Source organism: Amborella trichopoda, chromosome 5 (genome assembly GCF_054954075.1).
Source record: "Amborella trichopoda isolate Santa Cruz 75 chromosome 5, AtrichopodaSantaCruz75HAP2 v2.0, whole genome shotgun sequence".
Classification (NCBI taxonomy): Eukaryota; Viridiplantae; Streptophyta; class Magnoliopsida; order Amborellales; family Amborellaceae; genus Amborella; species Amborella trichopoda.
Genome location: NC_142340.1, coordinates 44,134,811 through 44,147,684, shown reverse-complemented (window position 1 = coordinate 44,147,684; position 12,874 = coordinate 44,134,811). Strand labels below are relative to the sequence as shown.

General features: G+C 36.0%; 1 protein-coding gene across 3 annotated transcripts in view; it reads right to left on the bottom strand.

Moving 5' to 3' along the window:
• LOC18432038 (uncharacterized) overlaps nt 1-10,254 on the bottom strand; it is a 30,387-nt gene extending 20,133 nt beyond the window's left edge. The window contains exons 1-2 of one of the 3 annotated variants that reach the window (XM_011624236.3): nt 10,037-10,254; nt 9,607-9,778 (exon numbers count right to left, since the gene is read on the bottom strand). In XM_011624236.3, coding sequence (XP_011622538.2) covers nt 9,607-9,778; nt 10,037-10,233 — 369 coding nt within the window. In that variant the 5' untranslated portion in view covers nt 10,234-10,254. Of the gene's footprint in view, nt 1-9,606; nt 9,779-9,932 lie in introns of all 3 variants that reach the window. The other 2 variants (XM_088868173.1, XM_088868174.1) reach the window with 2 other exon arrangements.
• Between the last annotated feature and the right edge of the window lie 2,620 nt (nt 10,255-12,874).

Genomic DNA, 12,874 nt, shown 5'->3' with positions numbered 1-12,874 from the left:
ACCCTAAGAAACTTTTTGCAAATTTGACAATTCCAGGGGGCCCAAAATGATGAAATCGGACAAAATATGTAGAAAGAGAAGTTGAAAAGCACAAAGATGTATTCACAATGAATACGAAATAACATGAAATGGTCGCCTTAGTGCAAAGTAGCTCCCCAGTAATTAAACTCATGCTTGTATTAGACATAGCAATCCGCATTCTTTGTCTGAACATACATAACAATCTTTGCTTGGGTTCAAATACCAGATTTCTGAGGTCACTTGCATGACACAATCTTAGAATCTTGTTACACCACTGTTTGACCGCATGATTCAGATGTGGGAATAGTTTGGAGGTATTTTGACAACTCAAGGCGGAGATAGCCTTTTTTTGAAATATTTTTCAATTAGAGATTTATGAACAAGATGTGTTGCAAAGGTCGACACTGCAGTCAGACGTCTAAACATGAAGTTGCAAGCTCTTTTGATGAGGCATAAAGATCAGTAGGCCAGTGTCAAAAACCTTTTAATAATCTAAGAAACATAGAATGATCAACTGAACCACTTTTGTGATTACCATTCCCATTTTCCTTCCATATTACATGCTTATGACAAGGATTGTGTGATTCCATGAAAATGAATATTGAGAGTCAAGAAACGAATGTGACCATGCCAGCCATATGTTTGGTTAGCAGGTTTTATATTGTTGCACATGTCAGATTTTTTGGCAATTTTAAAATAATTGTGACAAATTCACAAAAAAACATTGCACAACAAAACAACCAATTTTTCATCAGTTGTAGATCAGTCTGGGACAAATGAGTTTAGAGAGCATACGCACCTTTCATAGCTTTAGTCTTGTCCAACATATTCCCCGTTATCCCATCAAAGTACAAACTTCGAAAAACCAGAAAGTCCTATTTCCAAGCAACTTCAAAAATGGATCAACTGTATAATAAGAGCTTCTTACTCCATTCCTACCTCATCCTAATTAATCCTAGCATATATCTACTCTTAATGAGAATCAGAAAGTAACCCTAAGAAACTTTTTGCAAATTTGACAATTCCTGGGGGCCCAAAATGATGAAATCAGACAAAATATGTAGAAAGAGAAGTTGAAGAGCACAAAGATGTATTCGCAATGAATACGGAATAACATGAAATGGTCGCCTTAGTGCAAAGTAGGCGCCTCAGCAATTAAACTCATGCTTGCATTAGACATATCAATCCACATTCTTTGTCTGAACATACATAACAATCTTTGCTTGAGTTCAAATACCAGATTTCTGAGGTCACTTGCATGACACAATCTTAGAATCTTGCTACACCACTGTTTGACAGCATGATTCAATGTGGGAGTAGATTGGAGGTATTTTGACAACTCAAGGCGGAGATAGCCTTTTTTTGAAATATTTTTCAATTAGAGATTTATGAACACGATGTGTTGCAACGGTTGACACTGCAGTCAAAGGTCTAAACATGAAGTTGCAAGCTCCTTTGATGAGGCATAAAGATCAGTAGGCCAGTGTCAAAAACCTTTTAATAATCTAAGAAACATAGAATGATTACATGCTTATGACAAGGATTGTGTGATTCTAGGGAAATGAATATTGAGAGTCAAGAAATCGATGTGACCACGCCAGTCATATGTTTGGTAAGCAGGTTTTATATTGTTGCACATTGCAGATTTTTTGGCTATTTTAAAATAATTATGATCAACTCACAAAAGAACATTGCACAACAACACAACCGATTTTTCATCAGTTGTAGATCAGTCTGGGACAAATGAGTTTAGAGAGCATACGCACCTTTCATAGCTTTGCGCAACATATTCCCTGTTATCCCATCGAAGTAGAAACTTCCAAAACCAGAAAGTCCTATTTCCAAGAAACTTCACGAATGGATCAACTGTAAAATAAGAACTTCTTACTCCTGTCCTACCTTACCCTAATTAATCCTTGCATATATCTACTCCTAATGAGAATCAGACAGTCACCCTAAGAAACTTCTTGCAAATTTGACAATTCCTGGGGGCCCAAAATGATGAAATCGGACAAAATATGTAGAAAGAGAAGTTGAAGAGCACAAAGATGTAATCGCAATGAGTATGGGATCACATGAAATGGTCGCCGTAGTGCAAAGTAGGTTCCCCAATAATTAAACTCAAGTTTGCATTAGACATAGCAATCCGCATTCTATGTCTGAACATACATAACAATCTTTGCTTGGGTTCAAATACCAAATTTCTGAGGTCACCTGCATGACACAATATTAGAATCATGTTACACCACTGTTTGGCAGCATGATTCAGATGTGGGACTAGATTGGAGGTATTTTGACAACTCAAGGCGGAGATAGCCTTTTTTTGAAACATTTTTCAATTAGAGATTTATGAACAAGATGTGTTGCAAAGGTTGACACTGCAGTCAGAGGTCTAAACATGAAGTTGCAAGTTCTTTTGATGAGGCATAAAGATCAGTAGGCCAGTGCCAAAAACCTTTTAATAATCTAAGAAACATAGAATGATCAACTCAACCACTTTTGTGATTACCATTCCCATTTTCCTTCCGTATTGCATGCTTATGACAAGGACTGTGTGATTCTATGGAAATGAATATTGAGAGTCTAGAAATGGGTGTGCCCACGCCAGCCATATGTTTGGTTAGAAGATTTTATATTGTTGCACGGGTCAGATTTTTTGGCTATTTTTAAATAATTGTGACCAATTCACAAAAGAACATTGCACAACAAAACAACCGATTTTCCCTCAGTTGTACATCAGTCAGGGACAAATGAGTTTTGAGAGCATACGCACCTTTCATAGCTTTAGTCTTGTTCCACATATTCCCCGTTATCCCATCGAAGTACAAACTTCCAAAAACCAGAAAGTCCTATTTCCAAGCAACTTCACGAATGGATCAACTGTAAAATAAGAGCTTCTTACTCTATTCCTACCTTACCCTAATTAATCCTTGCATATATCTACTCCTAATGAGAATCAGAAAGTCACCCTAAGAAACTTTTTGCAAATTTGACAATTCCTGGGAGCCCAAAATAATGAAATCGGAAAAAATATGTAGAAAGAGAAGTTGAACAGCACAAAGATGTATTCGCAATGAGTACGGGATTACATGAAATGGTCGCCTTAGGGCAAAGTAGGCTCCCCAGTAACTCAACCCATGCTTGCATTAGACATAGCAATGCGCATTCTTTGTTTGAACATCCATAACAATCTTTGCTTGGGTTCAAATACCAGATTACTGAGGTCACTTGCATGACACAATCTTAGAATCTTGCTACACCACTGTTTGGCAGCATGATTCAGATGTGGGACTAGATTGGAGGTATTTTGACAACTTAAGGTGGAGATAGCTTTTTTCTGAAAAAATTTTCAGGTAGAGATTTATGACCAAGATGTGTTGCAAAGGTTAACACTGCGGTCAGAGGTCTAAACATGAAGTTGCATGCTTTTTTAATGAGGCCTAAAGATCAGAAAGCCAGTGTCAAAAACCTTTAAATAATCTAAGAAACATAGAATGACCAACTAAACCACTTTTGTGATCACCATTTCCATTTTCCTTCTGTATTACATGCTTATGAAAAGGATTGTGTAATTCTATGAAAATGAATATTGAGAGTCTAGAAATGGGTGTGCCCACGTCAGCCATATGTTTGGTTAGCAGGTTTTATAGTGTTGCACATGTCAGATTTTTGGGCTATTTTAAAATAATTGTGACAAATTCACAAAGGAACATTGCACAACAAAACAACCGATTTTTCATCAGTTGTAGATCAGTCTGGGACAAATGAGTTTAGAGAGCACACGCACCTTTCATAGCTTTAGACTTGTGCAATTTATTCCCCGTTATCCCATCGAAGTACAAACTTCCAAAAACCAGAAAGTCCTATTTCCAAGCAACTTCACAAATGGATCAACTGTATAATAAGAGCTTCTTACTCCATTCCTACTTTACCCAATTAATCCTTGTATATATCAACTCCTAATGAGAATTAGAAAGTCACCCTAAGAAACTTTTTGCAAATTTGACAATTCCTCGGGGCCCAAAATGATGAAATCGGACAAAATATGTAGAAAGAGAAGTTGAAGAGCACAAAGATGTATTCGCAATGAGTACGGGATTACATGAAATGGTCGCCTTAGTGCAAAGTAGGCTCCCCAGTAATTAAACTCAAGTTTGCATTAGACATAGCAATCCGCATTCTATGTCTGAACATACATAACAATCTTTGCTTGGGTTCAAATACCAGATTTCTGAGGTCACTTGCATGACACAATCTTAGAATCTTGCTACACCACTGTTTGGCAGCATGATTCAGATGTGGGACTAGATTGGAGGTATTTTGACAACTCAAGGCGGAGATAGCCTTTTTTTGAAACATTTTTCAAGTAGAGATTTATGAACAAGATGTGTTGCAAAGGTTGACACTGCAGTCAGAGGTCTAAACATGAAGTTGCAAGCTTTTTTTATGAGGCCTAAAGATCAGTATGCCAGTGTCGAAAACCTTTTAATAATCTAAGAAACATAGAATGATCAACTCAACCACTTTTGTGATCACCATTCCCATTTTTCTTCCGCATTACATGCTTATGACAAGGATTATATGATTCTATGGAAATGAATATTGAGAGTCTAGAAATGGTGTGCCCACGTCAGCCATATGTTTGATTAGCAAGTTTTATATTATTGTACATGTCAGATTTTTGGGCTATTTTAAAATAATTGTGAACAATTCACAAAAGAACATTACACAACAAAACAACCAATTTTTCATCAGTTGTAGATCAGTCTGGGACAAATGAGTTAAGAGAGCATACGCACCTTTCATAGCTTTAGTCTTGTGCAACATATTCCCCGTTATCCCATCGAAGTACAAACTTCCAAAAACAAAAAAGTCCTATTTCCAAGCAACTTCACGAATGGATCAACTGTACAATTAGAGCTTCTTACTCCATTCCTACCTTACCCTAATTAATCCTTGCATATATCAACGCCTAATGAGAATCAGAAAGTCACCCTAAGAAACTTTTTGCAAATTTGACAATTTCTGGGGGCCCAAAATGATGAAATCGGACAAAGTATGTAGAAAGAGAAGTTAAATAGCACAAAGATGTATTCGCAATGAGTACAGGATTACATGAAATGGTCGCCTTAGTGCAAAGTAGGCTCCCCAATAAATAAACTCATGCTTGCATTAGACATAGAATCCGCATTCTTTGTCTGAACATACATAACAATCTTTGCTTGGGTTCAAATACCAGATTTTCGAGGTCACTTGCATGACACAATCTTGGAATCTTGCGACACCACTGTTTGGCAGCATGATTCAGATGTGGGACTAGATTGGAGGTATTTTGACAACTCAAGGCGGAGATAGCCTTTTTCTGAAACATTTTTCAAGTAGAGATTATGAACAAGATGTGTTGCAAAGGTTGACACTGCAGTCAGAGGTCTAAACATGGAGTTCCAAGCTTTTTTGATGAAGCATGAAGATCAGTAGGCCAGTGCCGAAAACCTTTTAATAATCTAAGAAACATAGAATGATCAACTCAACCACTTTTGTGAACACCATTCCCATTTTCCTTTCGTATTACATGTTTATGAAAAGGATTGTGTGATTCTATGGAAATGAATATTGAGAGTCTAGAAATTGGTGTGCCCACGTCAGCCATATGTTTGGTTAGCAGGTTTTATATTATTGTACATGTCAAATTTTTGGGCCATTTTAAAATAATTGTGACCAATTCACAAAAGAACATTGCACAACAAAACAACCGATTTTTCATCAGTTGTAGATCAGTCTGGGACAAATGAGTTTAGAGAGCATATGCACCTTTCATAGCTTTAGTCTTGTGCAACATATTCCCCGTTATCCCATCGAAGGAGAAACTTCCAAAAACAAAAAAGTCCTATTTCCAAGCAACTTCACAAATGGATCAACTTTTTAATAAGAGCTTCCTACTCCATTGCTACCTTACCCTAACTAATCCTTGCATATCTACTCCTAATGAGAATCAAAAAGTCACCCTAAGAAACTTTTTGCAAATTTGACAATTCCTCGGGGGCCCAAAATATTGAAATCGGACAAAATATGTAGAAAGAGAAGTTGAAGAGCACTAAGATGTATTCGCAATGTGTACGGGATTACTTGAAATGGTCGCCTTAGTGCAAAGTAGGCTCCCCAGTAATTAAACTCATTCTTACATTAGTCATAGCAATCCGCATTCTTTGTCTGAACATACATAACAATCTTTGCTTGGGTTCAAATACCAGATTTCTGAGGTCACTTGCATGACACAATCTTAGAATCTTGCTACACCACTGTTTGGCAGCATGATTCAGATGTGGAACTAGAATGGAGGTATTTTGACAACTCAAGGCGGAGATGGCCTTTTTTTGAAACATTTTTCAAGTAGAGATTTATGAACAAGATGTGTTGCAAAGGTTGATACTGCAGTCAGAAGTCTAAACATGAAGTTGCAAGCTCTCAGAGGCCTAAAGATCAGTAGGCCAGTGCCAATAACCTTTTAATAATATAAGAAATATAGAAAGATCAACTCAACCACTTTCGTGATCACCATTCCCATTTTCCTTCCGTATTACATGCTTATGACAAGGATTGTGTGATTCTATAGAAATGAATATTGAGAGTCTAGAAATGGGTGTGCCAATGTCAGCCATATGTTTGGTTAGCAGGTTTTATATTGTTGCACATGTCAAATTTTTGGGCTCTTTTAAAATAATTGTGACCAATTCACAAAAGAACATTGCACAACAAAACAACCGATTTTTCATCAGTTGTAGATCAGTCTGGGACAAATGAGTTTAGAGAGCATACGCACCTTTCATAGCTTTAGTCTTGAGCCACATATTCCCCGTTATCCCATCGAAGTACAAACTTCCAAAAACCAGAAAGTCCTATTTCCAAGAAACTTCACAAATGGATCAACTGTATAATAAGAGCTTCTTACTCCATTCCTACCTTACCCTAAGTAATCCTTGCATATATCTACTCCTAATGAGAATCAGAAGTCACCCTAAGAAACTTTTTGCAAATTTGACATTCTGGGGGCCCAAAATGATGAAATCGGACAAAATATGTAGAAGGAGAAGTTGAAGAGCACAAAGATGTATTCGCAATGAGTACTGGATTACATGAAATGGTCGCCTTAATGCAAAGTAGGCTCCCCAGTAATTAAACTCATGCTTGCATTAGACATAGCAATCCGTATTCTTTGTCTGAACATACATAACAATCTTTGCTTAGGTTCAAATACCAGATTTCTGAGGTCCCTTGCATGACACAATCTTAGAATCTTGCTACACCACTGTTTGGCAGCATGATTCAGATGTGGGAGTAGATTGGAGGTATTTTGACAATACAAGGTGGAGATAGCCTTTTTTTGAAACATTTTTGAAGTAGAGATTTATATGTCGTCAAAGTTTTTAATCTTATTCGATCCAAAGGAACTATCAAGCAGTGGTTAGAAGTTAAAAGCAATATAAGGTTCAGTGAGGGTGAAGTTGTTTTGGTGGCTAGCGCTGTCTAACAAGTTGGCCATGCAAAACCCAGTCCAATGGAAAGGGATACTGGTGGATTTTGGATGCCCCTCGCATCATTGCCATGAGGATGAGAAGGCTACTTCTTATTGAAATATTGTCACTTCTTGGTGGACGTCATGATGATGCATGATATTTGGAACGAAAGGCAATTTAAGTCTACCTAGTTTTAAGGTGATTTGCTTATCTCTGTTTTGAAAAAAGAATTGGTTTAAGAGTCAAGGTGTTTTCTCAACTGGAGAACATTATCTCACAAGAATCTGCTTCTTCGTGAAAGAATTCATGCTCGCTTTGGGCTGGAAATTTCACTCATGTGCGAGGGTTTTTCTCTGATATGGAGGTCAATTTGTAAACGTGAGACATGGTTTATATGGGACAGAATCCACTCCCTACTATTCGAAATTGATTGCAAATTCTGTATCATGCCGAGGAAGCTGTGAGGATTTAATTCTAAATGATAAGCGTGCTTGATTGGAAGGCTTTAGTTGCCCAATTGGTACAAATGGCAATAATATGGAAGAATCACACACCTTGCATCAAAGGTTTTCATTAGCAAATAAACTTAAATCGTTCAACATTATAACGAGAGCGTATGTCATGAAGACAATGACCATAAAACTTTTAAAAATGACCTGTCGAACCGGTTGCTCTAACCAGCAGCCTACAACTACCTATCAGTAATGCAGATGATCACTCTAAATTTTTAAAAAAAAAGACCTGTCCAACCAGTTGCCCGAACAAATACCCTCTAACTAACTACTTTCCCTACTCTGTTGCTATAAGCGCTTGGCTTTCTAAGGCTGACGAATCCTTTCGATGGCTTAATTTCCCTATTTCAGTTGGTTCCTTGGTGGAAACGGAGATGAGTTTAGTGAACGACCTTTGTTCTAAATGACCTGATATGAATATGACAGGGGAAGACAAGACTGACGAGGAGTAGATCATAGTCCCCAAAATGCCAATGTGTTCAAGGCACATTACGAGTAGAAAAACGATAAGATACTCTTGAGAGACGAGCCCCAACAACCAAAACATTTCACGACCAATCAGTTGAGGGGGTAGCAACCAGTTCAACTGGTTAGACTGACAGCTAACCAATCAAACAGGTTGCCATTTGGAAGTTTGTCAAAAAGTAGTGTAATGAATAAGTTACACATAAAAGTTTTATATGAAGCATCTATGTAGAATATGATCCCAATTATTGTGATTCCTCTTTTTAGTCGGTAGGTTTCAAGCAAAGATCTCTCCCACTTGGAATCTGCATATCTTGGTGTCAAAAAAAATGTAGATTCCCCTTCCCCATGTCTGACGGTAATTCGGTGCCAAATGCATGTACTTACCATAAGAGGAGAAATCTAAGAAATGTGACAGCTTGGGAGGAGCCATTGCCATAAGAGGAGAGAAAATATGAATATATATACAATGATAATTGAGTCAAAAGAAAAACCGGGGTTATTTCTTCTAAGTTAGCAGTTCTGCCAGGATGAACACTTCGAATTTTCTCGAAAATGACAAGAAAAAGGAGAAGTGTGCATTGCACCATAGGATTCTCATGAAACCAGAGGAGCACATAGATCATAACCTGTGTTAACCTGAAAATCCCAGCAAACATCTACACAATTGCATAACCATACATAGATATGAAGCACAGATAGAAATGATCAGAATGAACAAAGAACATTCTATAGAGAGAGACTCTTAGCCATTAATAAAGCATGATAGAAAAGATTTACGTAGTGAAAAACTATTAATTCTTAATTTCCACAAAACGAAAAAATCATCCATCCGCAAAACAACCAAAGAATTAAAAGCAATAGAGAGAGAGGAATTTGTCTTATGAAAGAAATGACTTGTCTAGAGAGAGAGAGACAACAACAAATGACTTATCCAGAGAAAGTCCATTGATTCCTCAAGGAAACAAATATCACCCAACAACAAAAACAAAGAACCCAAGATTCAAACTTTTAGATAGAGAAAAAGAAATTCAATAGAAAGAGATAAGTGCATCAAAGACAAACAAAATTATGTAGTTAAAGAAAGAGAGTACCATTCCGTGGCGCTCTCCAGCTAGAAAGGCAAGCTTTTGCTGATTCTGGGCGTGAGTGTATAGCAGAGAGAGAGAATTAGCAGCATTGCAAAAAGTGGTATGCATCTTTCTATCTACTTCATCAAGGCCGGTAACTTCACTTTTCCTCTTCTTTGCCATGTCCTCAAGAGACCTAACTCCATGAAAATACAACAAAACTCTATAAAATGGAGACCCGAACTCCTAAAGACTCAAATTAAAACAAACCCAATTCACCAAAAATCCAAGAAAACTCAACCCACGCCATGAAAGACTGGAATTCACCTATATGGAGAAGAACACATTACCTTTTTTCTTTTTCTTTTTTGACAAAAAGAAGAACACATTACCTATAATAAGAAAACCACCTTGAACAAGGAAAACTATATTGGTAAGAAGAGAGTGTAAATACCTATAATAAGAAAACCATGAACAATCCCATGAAACGTAGAGAAACCATATTTGTAAGAATAGTGTAAATACAGTGAGAGAGCAAAAGGAAAGCTCAGAGATTGGTACAGCGATGCCTCCTATTATGGAAAATTGGCTTTGAGTGAGAGAGAGAGAAAGAGTGAGGAATAGGATAACCCCAAGTTCCTTTATGTTCATTGCTAGATCGTACGAAACCGACAAGTATTTTCCATTTAAAAAAAAAAGGGAAAATAATTTATCTTTGTTATTGAATTTATTTATTATTTTTTAAATTTTTTTTCAAGTCCGGAGGAAAAGAAAATTTTATTTAAAAAGATAAGGTTAGCCACACACGTGAACTTATAAACTGGGAAGTTGATTTTTAAATATGGACATACGCACTCAAATTTCATTGACATTTTCTTTATTTATTTTAATTTTTAATTCTTAAATTACCCCTTTAATTCTGTGATTTTCTTTGAGATTTCTTAAAATCTTGATAAAGTTCTCAAGAAATTATCTTGCCAAAAGATTCCTGAACTGAGCTTTATAATTCTCGCTTGTAATTAATGGTTGAAAGAGTATCATTAGTACATAGCACTAGCGATAGATACGTGTTTGGCAAGTGTTTTGAGTTAGTGATTTAGATGTTCTTATTATATTCGTGATTTAGATGTTCTTATTTATTCGTGCTTAAAAAATTATTTGATGGAAGATTTTTAGCAATTATTATTGTTGAGTCTAGAATCTTCCATTTTATAAACCATCAAATATGTATAAAAAAAGAAGTCAAATTTTCTATCAATTTTTGTTCAAATAGTATGCCTTTAACGGATGGGTATGGGGGCTTAGGGGTAGGCCCATCGCAACTTGGTCATTTTAAAAACATTTGTGAAAATATAGGTATTAAGGTAATAATGAAAACTATAGGCAAATTTTATTAACATAAATTATACAAATATGTGTATAATTTTCTTTGTTTGTTTTATTTTTAAGGGAAGCTCAACAATGTAGCGCCATCCACGCATAAAGGCTATGTGACCCGTGCTCTTAGTTATCTTATTAAACATATGGAATGACTTCAGTTGCAATGTCACACACTAGCTCTTGAGAGTCCAATCTTGATCAAATGGCTTAGAGTATTTTATTTTTAAATTTTTTTTATATAAATAAGTTCATAGCAAAATTTGGGAGGTCATTCATGATAAAAATAATAAAAAATATTTCCATTGATAGAAAATTATTAGAATATCCTTGAAACTTAAAGGAGTTTTTTTTCCATTTATTTTCATCATAAATATTTGTTTTTGTTTTTTCTATGTGTTGGTTAATAAGAAAAGAGGACACCCCAAATTATACCAAAAAACATTTTGTAAAAAAAGATTAAAATCAAACAAATCCTAGCCATCCATTCAAATTAGAAAGATGAGGAATGGGATCACATATCTCTATATCATATGAGAATATGTGATATCACAGTAGAAAGTAAATATTATTTTTATCAAATAAGGCCTGGAATCCCAATCATTCCATGCTTTCTTTGAGAACAAAAGCAAGGAACGATTAAATGTTAATATTTTTGTTGCTTTTTTTTGCGGGGGGACAATGTTCAAACCTTTTATTGCTATATCAGAATATTACAATCATCAAATCATAACAAATAAATTACATTGCCAGACACCATAAAAGAAGAGAGTAAAGCACCCACCAAAACATCAGCCACTTCATTGGCTTACCTATAGATATGAAAGAAAGGGACTCTCAACAAATTTGCCAAATCCATAATTTGTAACTAGCACTGTCGTAATTGTCATGGCACCCACTACTCCTTCTTGTACCAATTAATAGTATTTAAGGAATCACCTTCCACCACACATAATTAACCCAACCAATTTTTCTTTTATTAGTTTCAATCCTTGCAACAGAGACGCCATTTCAGCATGATTAGCAATAGTATTTCCGCAAGGGTTAGCATAACAAAAAAACAGTCTTATTCTAATCTGTCACCACTCCCCCCACTTTAGTAGCACCTCGATTACCATAAGAATTTCCATCAAAATCCATATTACAAAAACCATGTAATGGAAGTTCCCACTTGAATTTTAGCATGCACCTCACTACTCCCAACTTAAACAGATTTAAAAGATTCAATAAAACATCAATCTCGGACACACCCCAACCTTCATTTAAAATAGACATCCAACTTCATAATGTGTATTTAATGTTGAACAATACTCTCTCAAAAGGTAATGAATGCCCATCAAAGGTCCTACGATTTCTTTCTTTCCAAATATCCTATACAACAACTCCTCTAAGAATCATCCAAATCTTCTTACCCACCTCGGGCAATCGTATCACTGATATCATATCATAAGGTGATACTCATGCTATACCCAACTGCTGGAAACACCATTCCCAAACACTAGAGGCAAAAGCACAGTGAAGGAAAAGATGAGGTCTTGTCTCCCTATCATTTTTAGAAATCAAGTACACATTCAGCAATATTTTTCCCCTTTTGAAGAGATTATCAATAATTAATATTTTCTCTTGCATGGCCAACCAAATAAAAGCTTGAACCTAATGGGAAATGGGTCATTTCCAGATTTTAAAAAGTTGTGGATAAGACCATCTCTACTGATCATGAAAAAACATTATATAAACTGATTTTACCAAAAAATGTCCATCATTCTCCATTTCCCAAATTATGACATCCTTCTTAGTATCTGAAAATGTACACTACCTCCAAACTGTGCATCAAATAAGCAAATTGTTTTACAATAACATCAGGTATTCTATTCTTAAGAAGATTAATATTCCGTACCACTTTCCCCTCTACTTT